General features: G+C 42.2%; 2 protein-coding genes across 4 annotated transcripts in view; one reads left to right on the forward strand and one right to left on the reverse strand.

Moving 5' to 3' along the window:
* Positions 1–1,945: 1,945 nt before the first annotated feature.
* Positions 1,946–23,883, reverse strand: CRNKL1 (crooked neck pre-mRNA splicing factor 1). Its single transcript, XM_075925786.2, has 14 exons — positions 23,667–23,883; positions 19,771–19,923; positions 18,338–18,429; positions 18,081–18,239; positions 17,562–17,728; positions 16,679–16,857; positions 13,614–13,784; positions 11,791–11,982; positions 10,787–10,846; positions 8,610–8,690; positions 5,572–5,811; positions 3,782–3,883; positions 2,568–2,816; positions 1,946–2,203 (listed from the first exon to the last, which is right to left on the reverse strand). Exons 1-14 carry the CDS (start codon positions 23,712–23,714, stop codon positions 2,036–2,038), a joined length of 2,061 nt encoding a protein of 686 aa, XP_075781901.2. The 5' UTR covers positions 23,715–23,883; the 3' UTR covers positions 1,946–2,035.
* CFAP61 (cilia and flagella associated protein 61) overlaps positions 23,785–24,725 on the forward strand; it is a 200,056-nt gene continuing 199,115 nt past the window's right edge. The window contains exon 1 of one of the 3 annotated variants that reach the window (XM_075925782.2): positions 23,785–23,859. The gene's annotated coding sequence lies outside the window, so the exon portion shown is untranslated. Of the gene's footprint in view, positions 23,989–24,725 lie in introns of all 3 variants that reach the window. The other 2 variants (XM_075925780.2, XM_075925781.2) reach the window with 2 other exon arrangements.

Below are 24,725 nucleotides of genomic sequence, written 5' to 3' on the forward strand. Positions count from 1 at the left end.
CCAACTACATCAGGGCTACTCAACTTTGGAAGCCCTGGGGGCCACAATGTTACTCTCAGCATATGCTGAGGGCCACAACTTAAGTGTGGTTGCATATTCATGCAAATAGCTTAAGACTACACAACACACAGGCCCCATTTACACAACACACAGGCCCCATTTAAGTCAGTTCTGCTGATATTAATAAAATGCAGTATTTACCCAGTTTCCACCCATATGACGGCACTTTCAATGAGCAATGACAGTCCAGGAATTTAACCACTAAAAAGCGTATCAACAGAAGACCGTTATATTGACTACTTTTTTGTTTTGGCTCCCACCAGCGGGCTGCAAACAAACAGGCTGCATGTTGATAGCCCTCAGCTATATTTTTTGTTAGTCTCTAAGGTGTAAATCTTTAGGCTACCATCTAATTAGGTTATTTAAAATACTATCTTCAGTGCAGTGGCAGAGCTTATTTTAACAGTTTCTCCTTGCAGATTTTTAATTGATGGAAAGTTAAAAGGCAGAAGCTTTGTGCTGGTGGTGAGATTCATGAGTGCTCTAATGTTTTCAGGAATGCAGTCTTGATAAAGTTCTATGAAGTCTCCCTCTTGTGGTTGACAGGTCTGTGGTTCCATCAGAACACAAATTGTTTTGGATAGTCAGGGTTCGGTGTCATTCCTCAGGTAATTTTAGCTAGGTCCAAAGTCTTGAATGCCATAGGAAGCTAGTGGAGCGCTGAGCCAGGAGGTTTATAAGTGTGTATGGCAGCTTCTGTTGCTGAAGAGAGAAGCAGATGCATTCTTAGTCATATAAATCTTGCAAAAAGTTTTTTGTTGGTGTTTAAAGTGCTGCTGTGCTTTAGGAGTGACTTATTCTAAGATAAGAATTTGAATGCTGTGCTTTGCTTTGTTTAGTGAGCAGTGGGAATAAGAACTGAGCAGAATACCTAATTCAGACTTCCTTCATGGGAGGATCCAAATAATGATTTGAATTTAGTTTGATCACTGAAATCAATAATTTTACTGCAATCTTGCCATCTTTAGTAAACCCACTTGAGCTGTCTTCCCACCTAGAAGTAAAGGGTCCTGAGATGTACAACTGGAAGTCTTTTCTGAGAACTAGGGAACAAATGAAGCACAGAAAGGTCAGTAGCTCCTCCTTTTTCCTCCGCTTGCCCCCTGCAAAAGTCACAATGCATATAGGTCACTTGGGATTAAACTAGTCAAGAAGTGACAGTCATTCGGATACTGCTTGTGTTAACTGTACAGTAGATCAAACTGTGTGGGAAGAGAACAGAACCAGCTGTGTAAATTATCTTGCAGCGCTCCAGTCAGTCTCACAGCCTCCTCATGCATATTGAAATCTTACATGCCAAGGTAGCGTAGTATAGACTTCGATCTACAAACATTCTTCAGATGTCCAGAGCTGTGTCCTCATTAAGGGAAAAGGTGAGGCTGAGTCGTTTTAAAAAGCCAAATTTTAGAGTCAAGTGTGACACCTGACATGAGCTGGCTTGACTAGCAATTTCCATCTTGAAGGCTTCAGAATGCTGCACAGAGGTAGGAAAGGTATCGCCCTTGTTTTACAGAGAAGTGAAGTGACTTGCCTGCAGGGCTACACAGCAACAGTTGGGAATAAAATCCAGCATTTGAGTCCTGGTCTAATATTTTCCTGAACCAGATATTTCAAGCTATTCTAACGACCTTGCAGCTGGATAGAGTGTTAAACTCAACTTGCCTGTTACCGAAAAATTAACACTTGACCACCACTGTAAGTGAAACATGCAGACTGGCATGTAATGAAAGTATGTGAAGTCCCACTGTAGAAGTCTTAGAAAACCAATTAGATTGTGTGGTCTGTTTCCAGCTACTGTCATCAGAGACTGTTAGCTGAGCTTCATACTGATTTTTGTAAGAAAGGGATCACATACTTGGGGCTCTTCTAAAACAAGAGAACAGTATTAAAAAGTTACCGAAATACATTTATTCTGTCAATCGCGCTGTACAAAAATTGAATATAAAGGGGTGAGGAGGAGGAGCTACATGAAGTACTAGGATTCACTCTCATCAATGTCCTTGTCTGGATCCATCTCTTCAGCCTCATTTTCTTGTTGCTGTTTCTTCCAAAGTTTAGCCATAGCAAGCAGTTTGAGATTGGGCTGGTTGGCAGCATCTTCTGGAAAGATATAATCATAGTATTCCTCCCAGCCAGCATCGGACTAGAAAAAGAAAAGTATAAGTCCGAGGTTAGTTTTGGTCTGAACCCCACACTTGCTTTCACAGTGAGCTAAACATTAATGTAAGTTCCAGGAATACTCCTCTCTAACAAGCAAGCATGGTGCTAAGGAATCAGTGGGCCCTGGAGTCCACTGCCAGTCAATGTTGTCACTTCTCTTACATGTAATTAAAAGGGAGCGTGCATGCAGACGAGAGATCTGAATATACTTCCTTAGCTTTATTCTCAGGAATAACACCATGCATATAGTTCTACTAAATTAAATTCTGTATTATAATAATGTATTGTATCCAAACAACATGCCACCTACAATCATAGAAAGTTATTTTCCCAGCCTTTATTCTTACCCCATCTTCAGCCTGCAATTTTCTCCTCTTCTTGACTTTTTCTGGCATAAGTTTATCTACTCTCTCTTTATTGCTCTCTGTTCCAAATTCCTCTTCAAAGTTTCTCCAGGATTCCAAAAGCATAAGTCTCTCCTCCTTCTCTTCACAGTTTCGCATTGTTTTATTAGCCTCTTCATATACTTGTCTGCATTTTAACAAACTTTCCTCTTTTCCTGCAGAAAGTTCAAACTGAGCAAAACTGATCCATACCTAGGGGAAAAGCAGAGCAAAACCTAATAAAACTTCCATTGTGAAAATATAATTAAAATAAAAACCAGGGGGCTGTGGCCAAGCTGGAACTACCTGTGCAGTGCACAGGACTAAAACAACCAGCCAGATGAAACTCGTGTCTGAGTAATATTTAGTAGAGGACCCATTTTAGTACTAAAGAATATGTCGATACCTCTTTTAAACAGGTAAACAGTTTGAACAGGACTGAAGGTCTGTGTTGTAGAAATCTTGCCTTAAACCCCATTTTAGAGACCCCCCCCCCCGCATCATTAGAGGTGGAAGACAAGCATCTTTCTTTATTCACTCTATATTTGGGGTCTCTGTTTTCTGCCATTTTTTGTAGCCTAACCATAACATACTGAATTAACACTCCCGATTCACCTTTTGTAAGCCACTTAGCCAGCTGGTGGCAATTACATTTGGTCATAATAAACCTGGCTGATTTTAGTCAAATCATAGATCTAAATCACATTGCTAAGTCTGGTTGTTTGTCATAGCAGCTGCCATTTTTGTAGTTAAAGAGGCCTGGCTGCTCAGAAGAATAGACATGCTCTGCAGAACAGATTTAGGGTTGTTTTTTTTTTTAATTAATTTTATAGCCATTATAAAATTATGGTGATTTTCCAAAAGTGGGAAGCTCAGGAAATCTGGGGTAGGAAGCAGTGTTGTCTCCATAAATCCTAATAACCCAGAACCTCTGCAGAGTGATCCTTTTCTGATATGTAGATGGCCTTATGGATCTCTTCGCTCTATATGTCTTTGAACAGTGACTAACTTTTTCCCTTTACTTGTGTCCTGAGTCACGAAGGTCCCCACAGAATAATGTTGATATTTAACTTTAAAATGCCATACCGCTGAAGTAGCGGAGAGAGACATTCCCCATAAGTAGCATTCTGACACTGGCATCTCAAACACATGATCATTTGTGAGAACACAATCATTACCTTGACATGCTGTGTCCGCTGTAGCAACCTGCGGTATAGGTTTCTTGTTTTCTCATACTCTTCTTGCTCAATTTCAAAGTCAATGTAGGATTTCCAGAGAACCTGAGAGAGAATGGGTCAATCTAAGTTCAAAACTCTTGAAGTTTATGATTGTTCACTTCACAGTATAAGTCTTAAGAAATTATAGAGGTTACTGAACAGAAAGTTGGCCAACTAATTTTCAACATTATGGCAGTAGTAGATATTACTGACAAACATAACCGCACCTCTAAGCTCTAGCTCTAGATAAGGATAACAGGCCAATGGCCACTACCACCACCAAGTGAGTCAATAACTTGTTCTGGACATAATGAAACATTGGGCTTCCAAGAGAGATGACATCTGATCATTAGAATTTAGATGAAGAGAGGCTGAAAAGGATTTCAGAGCCAGAAAAACAATGGACAGACATTAACAATGAGGCAGAATATACCATTTGATGCTCTGCTTTTGGACAGTTTGAAGAGAGGATGCTGGAAAGCCACCTTTGATATGGCAGACATTGAAGTAAAAGATCAAATGGGGGAGGAGATTTCTGCACTAAGGCAAAACTTGGATTTGTGAACTGCTTACAGTTAGATGGAACAATTTAATAATGAGACCTGTGGGCAGTAAGTTGCTTGACAAGACACCATTTCCCCAGTTGTCCAAAGTGACGGTGAGCAGTGGAAATAAGTGGGGGAGAGAATTTGCCACTGCGGTAATTAACGTGAGGTAACTGCAACTGGAGAGACCAAACACACTAGGTATGAATAGTCAGGAAGGAAGGGAAATATCTTACAAACAATAGTTTAAGCCCATGAGTAGAGAAACTGGGGAAATGAACGGGCATGTCCTAGAAGCTATATAAGGAGGAAACTACAAACGTGAGTGCAGCCTCAGAAAAGCCATTATGTTTTAAGCAACAGAAGGCAGCTGAGTAGTAGTGTCCAAAGCATCTAAACTTGTAAATTATCTCTTTCACATTATACATAAAAATTACACACATGCATAACAAAAATCTGCCTTGACTAGCAAGCCCATCTGATGCTGAGGCCAAGTCTACACTGGCAGAGAAAATGAATACAAGATGGAAAACTCCAGCTACGTGAATTGCATAGCTGGAGTTGACGTAACGTTCATCGTGTGGGTTTTTTTTTTTTTTTGCGGGAAGTCAATGGGAGAAACACTCCTGTCAAGTTCCCTTACTCCTGGCTGTTGTGAAGAGTAACTGTGGTTGACAGGGTGCCCACAGCATTTGATTTTAATGAGTCTTTACTAAACCAGCTAAATCAAACCCCAGAAGATCAATCACTGGAGACCTGATTATCCGGTAAGTGAAGATAAGGCCTCAGACAATACATTTTTGAAAAAAGAACAATACATAGTTAAACTTTAGAATTTACAGCCACAAGTTACTGAGACAAAAATCAGAAAATAATTAGACAAAGACCCAATTATATACTAGCTAGGATGAGATATAAACAGTGTCAGCCCTCATGCTATTAGTCACAAGCAAATTGCTAATTATTTAGGATTAGGAAAATATTCCCTTAGGCATGTTACTCCACTGTTGTCTATGGTGGACTTACATACCACGTGCTGAAGATGCAGCTGTCCACTGTCAGGAACAGAATGCTGGATTAGATGGGCCTCAGGACTTTTCACAATGGAACATACCTATATTCCTATTAGCAGATCAGTTGATTCTTTTCTAACCAGGCAGAGCGTGTTGAGGAACAGGCTACTTCAGAGTTCATTTACCCCCTTACCTCTGGCATGTCTAACCGAGGTTGGCCAATCGCCAATTCATATATTGCCCGAGCTCTGTCAGTATCACCAAGGATGGTCTCTAACTCGGCAAATTTAATCCATGATGTGCAGTTTTCAGGTGCAAACTCTAGGAATTTTTCATACAGCTTCCTGCAGCGATCAAACTCCCGCAGCTGTAGCTCCAGTTCAATGTAACCTTTAAACAATTTGTACTTTGGACATTTACCAATGGACGTTCCCTATAAAGTAAAAAAAATCAATACTTGTCTAAAATGCTTTTTTCAATGCTTTTTTACTGTTCAGTACTAGCCTTTATATTCAACTTTTGAGTGACTAATTTCAGCCAGGATTAGTCTGAAATATAACTAGTCCTAGCTCAACCAGACCATTACAATACTAATGTGCAAAGTATCTAAATGCTCTGATGCCAGAAAAACTGTAACTTGTTTCAGATAGTGTTTAAGTTTATCATGTTTCTCCATGCGGCTTCATCACTCAACAATGAGCTCACACACATCAGTTCTTCATCTTCTGGCTCCAGCCACAATCCTCCAGGTAAGGAGTCTACAAATATATTGATAGTGTGAATCACATATTAATAAATACTGTCTCAGGGACCTCCTCCCCTCACACTAAATTGCACAACCCTCAGCTGCCTTCAGGACAAGTAAGCTTAGAAAAGGACTGAAGGGCTGTGTCTAGACTGGCAAGTTTTTCCGCAAAAGCAGCTGCTTTTGCGGAAAAACTTGCCAGCTGTCTACACTGGCCGCTTGAATTTGCGCAAGAACACTGACAATCTAATGTAAGATTGTCAGTGTTCTTGCAGAAATACTATGATGCGCCCGCTCAGGAAAAGCCCTCTTGCACAAATGCTTTTGCGCAAGAGGGCCAGTGTAGACAGGTAAAAACTGTTTTGTGCAAAAAAGCCCTGATGGCGAAAATGGCGATCGGGGCTTTCTTGCACAAAACCACGTCTAGATTGGCACGGACGCTTTTCCACAAAAAGTGCTTTTGCGCAAAAGCATCCGTGCCAATCTAGACGTTCTTTTCCGCAAATGCTTTTAACGGAAAAACTTTTCCATTAAAAGCAGTTGCAGAAAATCATGCCAGTCTAGACGCAGCCAAGGTGTTTTAGTTCCTTTTAATTCAGCTGGAAACAGGTATAACAGCTAACATTCTGTGCTTCATAGTCTGACAGCCTTTCAGACTAAACAGGTTCACATGGGAATGCTTGAGGACTAGGATAAGAGAAGTGCTCTGTCTCCTGCATTGCAGCTGTGATGTTGGAAAAACAAAACTCACACCCCTTTGAGTCGCTTCTGAGGAGGGCAATGAAAGAATATACAAATCTTGATTAAAAAGCACGGTATCTAAATCTTTTGTTTAAAGAGTCAGTTACATTAGCTCACAGGCAAACTCAACCCACTCCATGTAGTCTCCCACAAAACCTTCCTTACAGTTGGTGTCTGACACACATGTATTGCCTATCAACATAATCAAGGAAGCCATCAGTCAAGCTAGCATAAGCATTCCATTTACATGTATTACCTACCCATCAAGTCACCAGTTTCAACACGCACAACCATGCTGCACCCACTCAATTCTTGCCTCTCTTTCTCCTCCCTTTACCTTTATCTTAGCCAGATTAAGCTCCAGCCAATTTCCCGATTTCTCTCAAATATTGGGGAAGCAAAGAGCCCACACCATATGGGTCCAATGAAAATGAGGCAGAACAGTCTGCATGCTGATGACAGCTCCAAAGCAGGAGCCTCTCTCTCCACATGGCCTCATGCATGTTGACTGTGGACAGGTGTGCCTGAACAGAACCTTGCAATATACCTCATAGAAGAGCTCTCTGGACAGAAGCGTGATTATGTCCTTTTGGGACTGTGTTTCAAGTAAGAACAGGCTGGATCTGAGCTGCAAAGTCAAGGCCAGACAGGGACTACATTGTATGAACACAAGCTGGTGGCCAGTACTATTCAAGGGGAGCCAGTGAGAAATCTTCAATTGAGGAACTAAGCACAGTTTCCTTAATACACCCAACTCAAAACCAGGTTTCTGAAAAGATGAAGGAAACCTAAGATTTCTAAATGGGACCACAACCACCGCTTTAGAACCTACTGACTCACCCATCTCCATATGGGAAGGAGTGATAATTGGTGAGTGGGCCAGTGAGAAGAGATGGCATTGACCAAAACGCTAGCAGCAGCACAGATGGCAGACTGTCCTCCTGCAGGGAGACATTAACTTCACAATGGACTTAACCCTCTGTTTCATTTGACCAGCCAAGGGCAAGAGTCCAGCTCAGGAGGCAAAGCTCCCCCAGTATTTCAGCGATCAAGCTGGCGCACTTTCAGCCAGTGAGGACATTCATACTCCCAAACCCTGCTCTGCCACTCTGAAACACAGCAACCCTGATCTGGCTTATCCACAAGGAAACAGGTGTCTCCACACAGCCTTTAACCAAACCTAATGGAAAACCATGAATGGAGAGAAGGGGAGAGATTGTCATTTAAAGGGGTCGTCTGTCAAAGCCAACTCCATCTTTGGAGAGTCACTAATGTGTACCTAAATTCCATGCAAGGGCCAGACGAGAGACTGTCTGCAGCCTGCAGGATGGCTTTAGCTAGCACTCTGGTCTTTGCACTCAAAGGTCTCGGGAGACAAGTCCTATTACCTGGATGCTGGGAGCTCTCACAGTTCAAGGGTAGTTTTTAAATGTTTTCAATCCAAGTACCAATTAGCATGGAAAGCTGATTCTTTGGCTTCTCAGTTGAGTACTGTCCAGCTGAAACAAGTGGAACTCCATTACTTCCAGCTCTTATCCAAAACTCTAACCAAAGCCATGCTTCTCTTTCAAATACGACAGCATACATTGGACATGCGCAGGTCTCAGACATGGGGTAGACATTTTGATTTGCTCAGATGAGTTGTAAAGAGACTTTTTTCAAAGTTCTTCCAAGTCTCTTACCCCTAAAATTTTTAATTTCCTAAAAAGACAATTCACCAATTAACCTCATCTTTCTTTACTTACCAAAGCTCTTCTGGCAAATGGAAGATTTTTCTGTCTTATTTCAAACTGGGCATACAACAGCCATATTTTGGCAAATGTAAACTGGAAGAAAAAGATCAAAACACATTTGGCTTAGATTCTGAGCAAATAATGCTAACAATGTAGTTTCAGTAATTCTTTCCCTTTTTTACTGGCTGTGTAGAGTTAAGTAATATTACTGTAACTGCACAGATGGTCTTATTTGAATGAACATTATTCTTCTGCTGAACAGGCGAATGTTACACAAACAATTTTCATAAGAGAGCGATTTTATTCGTAACTATGATGGGCATTCACCCTGCACTGGCAGAGAAGCAGTTAGAGGCCTAGGGAGACTAGACTGTGGGGGAAGCAGCCAATTAAAGGCAGGCTGTATGAGGACAGCCAATCAGGGCCCATGGGCTCACATGAAAGGGAGCTGCAGGGCAAAGCAGATTCAGTTGGTGCTTGGAGCTCAAGAAGTAAGCACTGTCTCTAGCAGGCTGAGAGACCTGTGGCATCTTGGACAGAGAAAATGCTGGCATAGACCAGTGGGAGCAATAGGAGCTGCATGCCTGGCCGGGGGCCAAATCATGAAGAGGATGCTACAATGCTTGGACTGAAGAGGGTCATCAGGCAGTGATGTCTATGGGCAGGACACGATGGGTAGCAAAGGTAATTCCCGCGATGGCCAACTGGTAAGTGAACCCATGACAGTGACTGGCAGAAATTGTTTTCCCTCAGGAAGCAAAATGCTATAGTTTGCAAATTAAGGCATTTGAGATGTATCTTTAAGAAATGAATGGACTGCATAGATTAGGACAATGCCATAAATTAAAAGGAAATATGTCACAGAATTGTTTCCAGCAGCCATATACACAAAAACTAAAATTCATTTCTTGTAACAAAACAAATCTAGTTAATACCATCTGTATTTGGAAGAAAGAAGATAAAAATAATAATAATAAAAAAGGCTTGACTCCAAGTGAACCAGGCTAATCCATGAAAGATTTTTCTTGACCTGTAACATTAAGCCTGATTTAAATGAAAAGAAAAACAAAACCTACATTGGCATTTTCACTAAGTCACAAGTTTCTGTTTTTTGAAGCAGAATAGCATCTTCTCTTTATTTCAGTAGAAGCAACTTTAAAATTTTCTTTTAATTAAATGAGGAAATAAGGCTTGCCTGGGGACAATATTAAGCAAATCATTAATATGACAGACTTTACTTTATTTCAGCTTGTTACAGTTATCAATGTGTAAACAATGTTCTGAAAAAGGAACCGAAAAATACCTCAATGAGTACAATCCCTACATTGGGACATTTAAGTAGCCCATTTGGCCTGCTGTTATTCATACACCATAAACACCAACCAGATGTCTATAATGCCCATTTAGGTATTATGTACTGATTAAAATAATTTTTAAATAAGGGACTATACTCAAATTCATTAGAGCCAAAAACAGTGTAGCAAAGAGGAAAGCAGTTTTTATATCTACTGCTGGAAAGGAACCTAATCAAAATCCGGGGTAACCTCCTCTGTCACATTCCAGAAGAAAGACTGGTATGTCTATGCTTCTGTGGGCCTATAGGGGTATGTCTAGACTACATGCCTCTGCCGACAGAGGCATGTAAAACAGGCTACCCGACATAGTCAATGAAGGGGGGATTTAAATATCCCCGGCTTCATTACAATAAAAATGGCCGCTGCGCTGTGCCAGCTCAGCTGATCGTCGGCACAGCGCACAAGTCAAGATGCGGATCGGTCAACAGGGGAAGCCTTTGTCAACTGCTTCCTCATGCCTTGTTGAACGAGGTTTACAGGAGTGGTCAACAAAGGCTTCCTTTGTCGACTGGATCCATGTCTTGACTCGCGTGCTGTGCTGAAGGTCAGCTGAGCCGGCACAGCGTGGCGGACATTTTTATTTTAATGAAGCCGGAGATATTTAAATCCCCGCTTCATTGACTATGTCAGGTAGCCTATTTTACATGCCTCTGTCGGCAGAGGCATGTAGGCTAGACATACCTTAGGAGTCCTGCCTCCCCAGTTGATTGAGAGGGAACCAGCTAAACTGATCTTGTTACCAAGGATGAGCACGTAGACATGGACATTCAATATTCTGCATGTGTGTTTTAAGCCAGTCAGAGTTTTATGCAAGACCCATAAGAAAAGCCATACCTTTTTGTGGGGAATGAGTTCCACACATGCTTGATAAACCTGTCTGGTTCGTTCTGGATCCTAGAAGGAAAAGTAAGGTGGGCTAAATAGTCTAGTCAATACAAAGGCTATTGCATAGCTCTAATGAAATCTTGGTTTAATAAACTAAACTCTGAAACAAAGGAATTTTTGGAGGAGTATGTTTAATGCTAAATGTTTAGAACTGTGCAAGCTAAACTACCTTTTTACACAAACAACTTGCCCATCTATTTGTATGTTCAATCTAAAAAGCTGGCCCTTCAAGATTTCATTTTATAATAAAGAGTACAGACCGCTTTTTAAGCCAAAGTACTATGGTCATGGTTACAGACCTTTTGCCCACATAATGGGATTGTTTTTGTAGAAGAATAGCTTTTCTCTCTCTGACAACACAAAGCAGCTAAGATGCTGTGAGATCATACTGAATAAAACTTTATAATCAATTTTTATTGCTTTAAACGTGGAAAAAGGAGGTTCTATCTCCAGTGGGAACTTATTCCATTTCCGCAAAGCCTCCTGAGGCCAGAAGGAGGAATTCAGACATTCCCTATATAAAAGTAAAGAGTTTTACTGAATTTGAAAACGCTACGTGAGTTCAGACAACAGACTGCCATGGGTAACTTAGTAAAGTCTCAGGTGGCTTGGTTCTACTTTTCTGCATCAATAAACTTATCAGTATGGATTGGGGAAAACGTTGGAGGATGTGCCATTAGCAACTATCCAGGGTACTTCTGCAAAATCGCTATTCAATTTATGGCACATTACCAGAGATAAGCATATGATTTAAAGGTCTATGAGAAGGAGACAGTTAAATTTTCCAGAGAAAAATAACTCTGTCTAGAAAACCAAACCCCATTTCAGTTTCTCAAATAAAATGTGTGTTAGTAGATTTTGCTTATTTAATAATAAAAATCTCAGAACCAGACAGCAACTTACTCAGCAGGTCAAAGACAGATGGGGAGAAAAGAGAAGACTCGTGGTTTTACCTTTGCCTCCAGTTCCTCATACAATGCATAGTTGATCCAGATATATATATATCTCTTCCAGTGTCTCTTCTCTTGAATTGGTGGAACATTGGCAATGGCTCTTTCATAAACTTCACGTACTGTATCAGGATCTGCATCACTTTCAACCAATCGTAAGTAATCAAACCATGCATCGTAATTGTGGGGATTAGCCTTCCAGAAAGGAATCGGAAACCATTTCAGTAATACAACAACAACACATTTCTCTCCCTATAGTTTAAAGCAGAATAGTGTAATTCTGTAAATGTATACATCTAGGGTATTTTTTGAAAATTAACCACTGAAATATTAATGAACAGTAAAAATGTTCAAGTGTCTAAGTCATTAAGGCATTTCTACAGATTTTACCTGAGGAGATATTCATGAGGGTTCAAATGAACAAACTAGAGCCTGAAAAGTATTGTCACCATTGTATGGTTTCAGCAATTCTGGGCATGCCAGATTTTCCACCACCGCACAAACTTAGGGTACGTCTAGACTACATGCCTCTGTCGCCAGAGGCATGTAGATTAGGCTATCAGACATAGGAAAATGAAGCGGCGATTTAAATAATCGCCGCTTCATTTAAATTTACATGGCTGCCGCGCTGAGCCAACAAACAGCTGTTTGTCAGCTCAGCGCGATAGTCTGGACGCGCGGGTGTCGACATCAAAGGTATTTGTCGACCACCCAGGTATACCTCATCCCAGGAGGCATACCTGGGTGGTCGACAAATGCCTTTGATGTTGACACCCGCGCGTCCAGACTATCGCGCTGAGCCGACAAACAGCTGATCAGCTGTTTGTCGGCTCAGCGCTGCAGCCATGTAAATTTAAATGAAGCGGCGATTATTTAAATCGCCGCTTCATTTTACAATGTCTGGTAGCCTAATCTACATGCCTCTGACGACAGAGGCATGTAGTCTAGACGTACCCTTATTTAAACAAAACTAAGATACTTTCTACAAATCTGTGGTCAAGTATATGAACTCAACTTAAATCTCATAACTGACTTTAGTGCAATTTGCCAATACAGTAAATGTTCCAAAAGAACACAATCCTGGTTTTAATTTTATTTGACTACAAGGGTTATCGAGTGGTATTACAGCAACTAAGAGAAGTGGGGAAGACAATTAAAACACTAATTTCAATCCCTCCCTCAACATTTCTACTTAGAAATTTGAAAATGCAATTCTTCCTCTGCTGCATCGATTTCTTGGCAATACCATGGGAGACAAAGAAAAGATTAATAATCCATATCCTAGCAGGCAATTTTGGAATATGTCACATTTACAGCCCAAACTCTGATGTTACCATAAAGCTGTAGACTCCAAATCAGATAAATACCCAGAATGTTTAAGTTTCTAGATGAGAGGGAAAGAGTTGGCAGGTTTGACAATCAGCAAGACAAATCAAATGCTGTATTTAAAGCCAGTGTTCAATCCTAACCATTTAAAAAAATCTGAAACAAAACAAACCCAAGATTAGATTAGTTTTGTTACACTTACTGAAATTCATGTAGTGGAACTGAATCTATCCCACTCAATGGAAATGTATCCCCCTATAGCCCAGTTCCCATTAAATCCAACAGCCAGACCTTTTACATGTGATATGAGGCGCTCCAGATCAATTATTGCATCATTTGCAGATAGGTTACGATTAAACTAAAAATTAAATTATTTTATATGACCACACATGTCCTTTAAAAGCAATGCCTCAAAAGCAGTAGAACCTCATTCGGCACTGGAGAGTGGAATGGGTACCTAAGAATGTTACACATCTGTAAGCCTCTAGATCAACACTTACTTTCACTTCCTCTTCGTACTGAAATCTCCTCTTGCTGACAATAATATCTTCAATGCCTCTTCTGTCTCCAAACTTCTTTTCAAAGATGGTGTAGTTTTTGAAGAGTTCTTGGGCCTCCTGTTTTGGAATTCTATCCAGGGCGTATTTATAGATCACTCTCACCCTCTCAAACTGAAACCATTAACACATGACAAATTAAGGTGACCTGTGCTACATTTTACAAAAACATCTTTATTTTGCTCCCCTTAATTCATAGCTAGTAGTAGATTAATGTGCTAAAGGAAACAGACATTCAACCTCTAAGGGCGCATCTACACTGCAGAGAAAAAGTTGAATTAAGATACGCAATTCAGCTACGTCAATTGTGTAGCTGAAGTCGAAATAGCGTAATTCGGCTTTTGGTGCTGTCTACACAGCAGGAAGTCGAAGGAAGAACACTCTTACTTCGATTTCCCTTGTGAAATGAGGATTACAGGAGTGGGAATAAGAAATCCTCCATCCCAACATTATTTCGAAATAATGGCTTGCTGCATAGAGACACACTTTCTGTTATTTTGAAATCACGTCAGTTATTCCGAAGTAATGCTGCTATGTAGACATACCCTAACTGAGCACATAACACCTTTTAAATAGAAAGGTTTTGCCTTTTTTTAAAATCACAGGGCTAACATGCATTCTTTCATGAGGGCTGAATGAGGAACAACACTTTGAATAATTGTATTAGTACTATCAATTAAGCTGAAATATGACTTGCCTTCTACCCCACATCATGGCATTACGATCAAAGAAAGGAGCAAAAGTGATTGTTAAAATTTGTTTGATTTTTTTTGTTAGTATTTTTTTAATGGGAATTCCATCAAGTGTATCTTTTCTTCATCCCTATAAACTCTTATCATTTGCTATGTTTCAACCAAAAAGGCTATCCATCAGTTTGGTTTCCAATAACATTTTCTTCTAGTTTTCAAACCTTACTCACTGATTTAGCTGCGCCAAAACAGAGCACTACTCCAAATTTCTCTGTTTTAACTCTATTCCGTAGGGCTTATTGAAAAGCAATCCTTTTCCAGGTTCATCCTATTTTTCTGGCTCAACTTGGTTCAGTCTCTTTCAACATTCGCTCAGTTATGTCAGTTTTGAGGACTGTAGGTGATTTGATGATTCTGTCTCTTTTTGGTTGGGTTTTGTGAGAAGCTATCCCATACTAGGCATATCCCATTTTCCTGGCATAACCAAACCCTTAACATTGCTTTAAGACAGGGGTTCTCGAACTTTGTGATACCGCAACCCCCTAAAATGCTACATGAATTGTGTGACCCCCCCCCACCCTTACCAAAGTTGTTAAGCAAAAAAAGAGGGGGCGGAAGCCAAAGTTGCACCATTTTGTCCAGTTTGGGACTGCATACTAACCACCAATGCACCCATCCCATCCCAATGCACTCACCCCTGCCTCAGAGCTAGGCCCCCCTAGCGCCCCCCATCCCAGTGCACTCCCCCTGAGGCAGGACCCCCCAGCACCTCACCATCCCAGTGCAATCCCCCCTCCCCCTGAGGCAGGCATCCTCAGCGTGGGGAGCCCCGCTCAAATCAAATCTCTCCCCTCCGCAGAGCCAGGCACGGAGGAACACTCTTACTTTTAAAGTGGCTGCTCCTGCCGCCCAGCCTGGCTGCCTCAGCTCGCAGCTTATAGGGGAGGCATCACGTGGCCAGCTGCCGGTCTCTGCTGCTCATGCTGACCAGAGCAGCGTGCACTCCACTCCCACCCAGCCTGGCGCCCCCCTAGCATGGTGCCCGACAACTGACCCCGCCTGTCCCCCCTTCCCTAGACTCTGCAGCGCTCCTCACTCCCCTACCCCTTCCAGACGAGGCAGGGGAAAATTGTCCCTGCCAGGCTTCCGTCTGGTATTTCATGGGGTTTTTTTTTTTTTTTTTAACTGGACAGAGCCCGCAGGAGGAGACAAATGTTTCCAAGAAAAAAACCTGGATCCAGCTGCGACCCCCTTGTAAGTTGGTTGCGACCCCCCTGGGGGTCGTGACCCACAGTTTGAGAAATGCTGCTTTAAGAGGAAGCTGCTTGCCTAATTTGATGGTCCGAGCTCTCACTGTTTTAAGAGGAGTTGCTGATCAAACAAACTCTCAGAAATATATAGTAAATAACAAATTGGATCATATGTTTTCCCTATATTGGCCCCCACCCTTCCTTTTCTCTTTCTTATTTAAACTTCTTAAGAGGGTGGATTGTTCTGTGTTATGTTTTAACTTCGAAGGATGTTTCTAGTGTATTGTTAGTAATGCTCCATGCATTCCCAGGTAGGTTATTTGATGAAACATAGCTAATTTTTTATAATTAACAGACCATTTACTGCTAGTTGCTCACATATTGGGTAAAAAGACAAACTTAGGCCATGATTGGAGCCTTGCACGTATATGAAATGTATATCTGCATCCAATCCATAAACATGGTCTGCTGATACACATATGCATTTTGGGGGCTCTAGCCATAATCTTGCAGAAATTTACACGTGAGTATTCCCACTGAGTTAATCCCATTAGTTCATGTGCATAAATGTTTGCTGGATCAGAGTCCAAGTCTCTTGAAGGCAAGCAATGTGTCTTCCTCAAGTTATAAGAAGAATAAGTTTCCCTTGATATCCACAAAAGGCACAAATAAAACAGCTGCATTACTACATTCTGAGCACAAGTAATATGAGCTAGGGGTGAGACCGGGCACCGGTTAACTAGTCCCTGGGAGCAACCTCCTTCCTGTGGCCCACTGTAGGTGGAGTGCTGCTCCAGCCCTGGGGGAGCCAGGAGTAGAAGCCAGCTTCCACTGCCCATCTCTCCCCCGCACTTGGGGCTGCTGGCTTTTGCTGCGAGCCCCGCGCATGGGGCAGGGAGAGGAGTGGGATCCTGCTTAATCGGCTAAACCTAAGGTTTAACATCCCTAATATGAGCTCAGTCAAGATGCTTAGAAAACTACAGCCAAAAAGAAGTCTGAATGGCCCAGAGGACCACATGCAACAATATGCATTTTTATATTAGTTCAATACACTTTACGAAGCTCTTACTTCTTTCTGGTTCTCCTCAAATTTTGCAAAGGCCACAAACAAATGCTCATTCATATGGTCTTCTCCGAAGAACTCCACTGCTCTCTCATACACTTTTCTTGCATGGGCACAGTAACTGTGTTTCTCTTCAAAACGAGCGTACTTGATCCAGTTCTTAACATCAGGATGCACAATGACAAGTATGGAAATATTAAGGAAATGGCAACCGTTCTCCAATTCAAATCCCATCCTTCCCAGGGGTTACATGACCACGGGTCACATGAGAACAAGTTTAAGATGAATCATGCAAATAACATTCCCAAGAGGTAGAAGGGGATTAATGGGTGTTCAAAACACAGTGGGGTTCAGATTCAGGCACTATAGTTTTTAGGAAGGAAAGATAGTGAATTCAAAAAGGGGAAAAATATAAAATAAGAAGAGGAGGAGAAACTTTTAGTAGTTCTAGCATTAAGGAGGGACGAATACCTAAAAAGAGAGAAGGGACCCTCTTCCTCAGCTATTTGCTTTGGAAGTTTCCGTTTAAAATCTCATATACAACACATCTGTGCTTTGTACCATTTACTATTTTGGGGTGTTTTTTGTTGATGCTGGTTACAGTGCTTACATTGTAAGCACTTTCCCCAAAAATATACACCTGTTGTGGCAATGTTAAATTACAAGCTTCCTCCTGGACACTTATTCTCATTTAATTGGCTTTCACAACAGTAAAAAAGAATTCCCCACTGTGTGCATTCCTAGGTATCAGCAGTATTTGTTGCTCACATTATAATTAAAGCGGAGGAAAGTCACATACAAATTCATGAGCATGAACAGATGGATAACGATGAAACCCAAAAGGTGGATCTGAATATTAGTGCAAGAGACAATGTCCTGAAAAGGATATATCTCTCATAAATGGTGCGTGCCCTCTCCACCTCCTTGTATCTCAGCTCAAAGTTAATATAGGAATGCCAGGCTTGTTCCTCTGGTTGCCACTCCATCCAGCGTTCAAACACCTGACGTGCTCCAGCAACGTTCCCCAACATCTCTTCCATGTAGGTATATTTGTACCTTTAAAAAAGGCAAACCAGACCTAACATTGACAATCATTCAGAAACGTACTTAACCAATGTATTACTTATAGGTAGCCCTTTTGGTGGTATTCATTACTTGCATCTCAGAATTGTCCAGCAGCCCCATTGTGCTGGTGAGATTACAACCCCAAGGAAAAGAAAAGTGGGGGGAGGGATATTTCCAATGTGAGTCTCCTTTTTAATATTAGCTTGCAGAAATCTCAAACAAAAACCCACCAGAGATGCTGAAAACGCTGGATTTTCACATGCGGTCATTTTTCTTTTTCACTAAGATCAATGGTTTTTATTATGAGAGGTGGACTAGCGAGCGCTACTATCTGAAAACTCACCAGAATTGATTGACCCTGGGGAGGGTAGTGATGGCTCGATCCCAGATATTCCGGGCATGGTTAACCTGGCGGTTCTTCATTTCCATCTCTGCATACTTCAGCCAGAGTGTAACATTTCTGTAGTCCACATCTAACGCACGCTCGTAGATGGAACGAGCCCTGGAAAGCAAGTGGCATTGTATGTGATACAGTTCAAGGACTCTGGCAGTATTAGTTGCACATATTCTTGATAGCAAGATGCTCATCTTCATAATTACCTTTGTATTTCTTTTAGGCTCTCCTCCCATTGTGCGTACTTTATCCAGTTACTGATAACAGTCCTGTTTTTTCTTATATTATCTTCAAAGGTCTAAGAAGAAAGTTAGGATTTATTTTTAAAAGTGAAATTTCACTATGCAGAGAGATCCCATTATAAGAATGTTTACTGATAAGTTAAAAACAAGATAGCAGTAGATTGGACTAAAAATTCCAAATGTGTTACAATTTGTTTAAACACAAGTTACAACAGAATACCTTTGAGATCTAAACAATTCAGAGATATCCTAAGGCTAGATCTACATTAGAGTGGGGATCCATGCTTTCAGATCGATCCACCGGTGGCCGATTTAGAGGGTCTAGTGAAGATGACTTGCCAAATCAACCACAGATTGCTCTGCAGTTGACCCTTGTGCTCTATCCCTGATGAGAAGAGTAATGTAAGTTGATGGGAGAGTTTCTTCTATCTACTCTCCTGGTGGTGGTAACCCAACCTAAGGTACGTTGGCTCCAGCTACATTGTTCACAGGAATAATGTAGCTGGAATTCCGTACCTTCGGTCAACTTTCTGCGATCTTGGGTTAGGTCACAGGAAAGTTGTAAGCTTGTAAGATCCTGTGTCTATCTGTAACGCAGATGGACTAACAGTTATAACAGCTTTCAAAATTGTTTTTAAAACCCTTTGTTTAGATATTTTAATAGTAATATTTGCGGGGTCTCAAACACAAGGGACAGGACCAGGATGCTTCCAGGCTTCCCCACCCACAGACCATGACTGGTCTGGTGGTGGGGGAGCCCCTTCCCCCCCTCCCGCTAAGCATCCATGCCCAGGGCAGTGGGCGGAGACTTCCCATGCTCCCCCACCCACAGGCCAAACAAGGCCTGGGGGAGGGAGAGCACATAAAGCCTCCTCCCGCCTTGCCAGGAGCGCACGATGCTTCTAAGTGCTGCAAACTCCTTGCAGGGTGGGGGCAGGGCAGAGGAAACTTCCCACACTGCCCCCACCCCCAGCCCCTGTTTGCAATTAGCACTGAAGAAACTATGAACATGCAATCATTCCCTCCCTCTGGCTGATTTTTACTCTTCCTTTTTTATATGGCCTCGCATGATTCTAGCAAATAATAATCGACTCATTAATAGCATAAATATAGTTTACAATACAAAATCATAATGGAAGAAGTTATAGTTTCAATATGCTACTAAATCCAAATTTAAAAACAATTATGCATTTTTTAAAAAAAGAAACAGGTAAAGCCACCCTTAAACAGCTATTTGTGATTTTTACCTTATAATCTCAAAATATCTATTTTCTCTCTTTGAAGTTAATGAAGAATGAAATTAATTGAAATGAAATTGAATGAAAACATTCAGTAAAGTTATAAATATGCTAGATTCTTAGTACTGTACAGAAGCATCAAGATACTTGTGCACTTACCTTCCTTTTTCGAAGCTTGTAGTCATTTAGCTCTTCTTCATCTGTGATCTTCTGTTGAGGAGGTGGTGGAAGAAGTTCAAGTTCTCTTTCTTTTGCTTCTCTTAAGAGCTGTTCTGCTGTGATCTGGACTTCTGCTGGTGCTTTGTTTTTCACCTTCAGAAGAAAAACAAATGGTTTTTGATACTCTTATATTTCTCTATCTCTTTAAAAAATAAACAAAAAAAACCCAAAACCAGAAAGTGAGCTGACCCAATGGTTTATTATGTGAACTAAACAAAGAAGTACAATTTGGTGACTGGCTGAGAAATAAATGGAACTAAGTTTGCTATTAGACACCAAATATAAAATGTTCCTTACAGTGTCCATGTCACCCCATAAAAACATCATAAACTCAGAAGCTGTAACTCTGTCTGGAGTGCCAAAAGATGGAAAATGTTGGAACAAGGCATGGAAGAGTATTCATGAAAGTATATCTGGGACAAATGTCACCACCTACCTTGGAAAAAAAATTAAATATAAGAATAGATCTGGAACTTTGTTTTATAATATGATGTGCAAAGCTGAAAATATGATACTCAATAAAAGAGTACTACCAGTTAAAAATATCATGGACAATTTTTTTTAACCTATGTTACTGATAGTCCTGGATTATGAAACAGACATTTTTAATGTCCAACTTGATTATTTGTGTTCTTTCTTTGCTTTTAGCATTCCTCTCAGTTTGGACAATGAAAACCCCATGTTGGTTGTTTAATTTGTTTCACATTTTCAGTATCGTATTTCAAAACTGAAGAACAATATTCATTTGTTTTAAAAATTATTTGATTTGATCTTTTTTTAAAAAATGGAGTAAGCATTCTACTGATATGACAGGTTTTATAAAAGTTTGGGTTTAGAAAGTTTAAATTGGGGCCAAATTCAGGTTGACCCTGTGCCTCTGAAAAAATGTCACACAAACTACTGACTGGATTAGAGCAAAAACAACTACAAAGCACATAAATATAATCTGCTTGGGAAAAAAGTAAAGTATAATAGAACCTCTGATATAACACCTGTGGAATGTCCATTGTACGTAATTCTAAACAAAATATTATAGTTCTTTCAAAAACTTACAAATGAACATTGGCTTAATCTTTGAAACATTATTATGCAGGAGAAATGCTGCTTTCCATTTTTTAGTAGTTTACATTCAATATAGTAGTGTACTGTATTTGCTTTATTTGGTCTCTGCTGCTGCCTGATTGTGTACTTCCAGTTCCAAATGAGGTGTGTGGTTAAATGGTCAATTTGTGACTGCTGTTTATAGCTCTGAGATGTTAAAAAGCGGTTAAGAAGCTAATTGAATAGTCCCTGGAATTTCCATTGACTACTCAATTAATCGATAAGGGGTTTCTCTGCGGCTCTGCTTTTTAAATTTAGTAAGAGCAGCTTGGTGGCTCTTACTACATTTAAAAACAGAGCTGTAGCGTCTGGGAACCAGCATGAGGAAAACTTGTGTCATCTTCCTCACTGTGCCTCTGCCTCCCCGCAGAGTCTGTGCTGGGCAGATCTAGTTTTTAATAGCATCTGATATAGAGGCAGCAAGCGGGAGTGGGGGAAGCAACTAGTCACTTACATCTGTATTCTGAGATTCTACTGCATAAAACCAAGAGTTTTTACATTTTTTGGAATACAGAGTAAGGCTCCAATCCTGCAAATACTCATATACTAACTTAACTACACGAGTATTCTTATTGACTTCAATATAATTATTCATGCCCATAAGGCTAAGAATATGCATATCAGTGCGATGTGGGAATTTTTCAATACTTTTTCTTGTTGGAAATGTTGATTTATCAAAACCAAAACGTTTCACGTAAATGTATAATTTTTGATGAAATTTTTTTGGGGAAGTTTTTTCAGGTCACGGACAGAATTTCTCATCAGAATCAGTTAAAAAAAACCACACTTGATCAGAAAAGCCAATAATCAGGATAGTCAATTGAACTTGGGTCTTTTACAGTCCAAGTTCCTGCTTTGACTGAGTCAGAGCAGGGACCTGAATCTGATTACCCACCTCCCAGGTGATTGCCCAAACCACATGGGTATTGACTATTCTCAGATGGGTCTCTCTCAATATAAACTGTTGGAGCTGCTTCACTTCATATAAATTAAATATCCATTGACCCAGAGTGAGAAAGAATGGCTCTTTGACACTGTTCTTTAATTGGTGGTTCATAGACTTTAACCCTGTCACCAGGGCTTTCTGTTTGACCTGCTACAGGACATCAACTGCTCCTTCATACCCTCAGAAACAGTCAATCAAAGCTTCTCCAGACACAGAGGGTCTCATTCCCCTGACCTTCAGGACTCTAGCCTAGTTTCAGAGGAAAGGCAGGAGGAACTATCCCTACTCACAGGAGAGTTGCGGAGGATGAAGAAAAAGCTCTGCAACTCAAGGTCTCCATTCCCTCTTTCCCTGCCCCCTATAAGTGGGAATGACTCCTTTCTCATCCCTTTAACATCCTACTATGGGAGGGGGAGTAAGAAACCTCTGAGATTGCCTGGAGAGGCAGAGGGATACTACTGCAGCACCCTCCCCTTGGACAGGGGTGTGTGTGGAAAAAGTCCAGTAAGAGCAGAAGGGAGGCTGGAGGCAGGATGGGCTGAGCCCTGGTTCTTAATTAGCAGTCCAATCAGCACACAGCTGTAGCCTATGTGACATCCTTAGGGCCACGCAAATAGTATATATAAAATGTGTAGATGTGGCTCACCTTACATAGAGAAGAGCTACATATGCTGTCCACAATGGTAAATGGGTTGAAAACCATTGGGCTGGGTACATGGGTGTTGTAGAGAGATGGGGGAGGAAAAATACAGAGTAGAACAGATGGGAATTGGCCAGATGCACTTCAGTTTGTTTTCTGTTTTTTTACCATCATGCCATCTATATAATTTAGAAACTTTTCCTTATCAGAGCTTAGTTCTATTGTGTTTACATTTCAGTTTATGATGGAATGCTTTTAATCAAATGCTTATGCAACATAGGGTGATCTGTAATTGATGTACTTTCAATAGCTAGCTTGACCACATGCTTTGCAGGACTTTTCTGGGGAGGGAGGAATAGTGCGAGTACCAATATTTCAGGCTGTAGGAAAGGGAAATTTGATGTCCATGTGACTTTAACATCTAATTTTAATTTCATAGTTATAGAAACCTAACTGCATGTTTTAATAACACTAGTGTTTTTCCTTATTTTGTTTACAAGATTTTGTTAGATTACTGTTCATGGCATGGCTAATTTTTTGAGACTAACAAATATTCTGTTTATATTACTCTGGAAAGGTGGTGAACCTTTGCCAGTAGCAGGCTTGCTACAGAGCAGACACCTGAAAAGCCCTTTGGTGTGGCAAGCTGTGGGCACTGCCTTATTCAGCCCCTTAAAGTAAAATTGACTATCGCTGCTCTCCCGGGGGGTGGTAAAGCACCAACTCAGGCAGAGCAGGGACAGGAACGGCAAGGCTCACAACAGCCCCCATGAAGTGCGGGGGGGCCCCTCATGATTGTGTGGTTCCCCCCCCCCCCAAGTGAAGCTGGTAGCTGGGCTCGGGCTGCTTGTGCCAGGCACTGAGCCAAAGCTGTTGCAGCAGCGCTCGCGCCAGCGACCCCCCCTCCTCACTGCCCCCCCCTCAGCTCCCTCCTGGTCCACTGGGGCATCGCCCCATGCCCCCGGCGGCCCCTCCCCGTGGTCACAGGCCCCCAGTTCCCTCCCTGAGACACCCCGGCCCCCGAGAACTCACCCTCGTGCCCTCCCCCAGCACCGCCTCGCCTTTCCCTGCCCCCCCCGTCTCCCTTCGCCCCCCCCCCCCCAGCCGGGGGGCACCCCCCCTTAGCGCTGGGTCCTGTCCCCCCCGCACCTTCGCCACTTTGGGGATTCGCTGCTTCCCGGCCGCCGTAGACGCCATGTTGCCGCCGCTGCTGTGCGCTCCACCTGCCTCCACCCCGCGCTGACCTTTCACCTTTCACCCCGCGCGGCGTCACCCGGGTCGTTGCCACGGTAGCGGCGGCCGCGCGTCTCCCAACGGCTGCGGCGGAGTCGCTGCGTCCCGGGTGAGGCGGCGGCGTCAGTTCTTCATAGCGCTGAGCCGGCGGGGTCCACAGGACGCTGCGTGCCCCTGGTAACCTCCGCGGCGCTCTGGGAGGGCGGGGCAAGGGCGCTCCCGGGCCGGGGCCACAGTGGTGAGCGGGTCCCATCTCCCGTAGCTCCCCTCACCCTTGGGACTACATCGCCCAGCATGCAACGCGCGCTTCCCGCACGGCGCCTACCGCTCCCAGCATGCAGCGCGTTTGAGAGCTCGTCCTAGCGCCTCCTCTGCGCTGCCCCCTGGTGGCCTTCCCGAGAACTGCAGCTCCCCTTGGCCCGGGGCTGGCGGTGGCCAATGCTGCGCCATGAGTTCCAGCAGCGGGGCCAGGCGCAACTGGGGCGGGGCACAGCGGCCAACCTGCTCGCCCCATTGCTCGGTGGGAGGCCACGCCTGTGGGCCTTCTAAAACTCCAGCAGCTCTTACGGTCTTATTTGAGAAAATAAATCCGTAGCTGCATAGTGTAAGAACGGCCACCCTGGGTCAGACTAGAACCAGTGAACTGTATTTTGGGTGAATGTCCACGGCTGGTACTTGATTCAAAAGAAAGTTGTCATGGGATAAGAGGGAAGGTCCTTTCGTGGACTGATAACTGGTTAAAAGACAGGAAACAAAGGGTAGGAATAAATGGTCAGTTTTCGAGTGGAGAGGGGTAACATGTGTGGGTCCCCCAAAGTTCGGTCTTGGGACCCATCCTATTCAACTTATTTATAAATGATCTAGCAGTTCCCAACCTTTTCCAGATCAGGATCCATTTTGACAATTCAGGAAGACTTGATGACCCACGGCAATTCAAAAATGGAGGGAGGAAGGGGGGGGGCAGAGCCACCTGGG

The sequence above is a fragment of the Pelodiscus sinensis genome, chromosome 3, assembly GCF_052426305.1.
Source record: "Pelodiscus sinensis isolate ZL-2025 chromosome 3, ASM5242630v1, whole genome shotgun sequence".
Taxonomy (NCBI): Eukaryota; Metazoa; Chordata; order Testudines; family Trionychidae; genus Pelodiscus; species Pelodiscus sinensis.

Bases quoted from the DNA above. Each gene is read 5' to 3' on its own strand.
- CRNKL1 (XM_075925786.2), bottom strand. From the start codon at position 23,714: ATGGCGTCTACGGCGGCCGGGAAGCAGCGAATCCCCAAAGTGGCGAAG. The intron at 18,240-18,337 runs GTAATTATGAAG...CTTGCTTTCCAG, and splicing joins AGCCTAAAAGAAATACAAAG to GGCTCGTTCCATCTACGAGC. The intron at 3,884-5,571 runs GTAAGGGGGTAA...ATTCTCTCTCAG, and splicing joins CTCGGTTAGACATGCCAGAG to GTTCTCTGGAAATCCTACAT.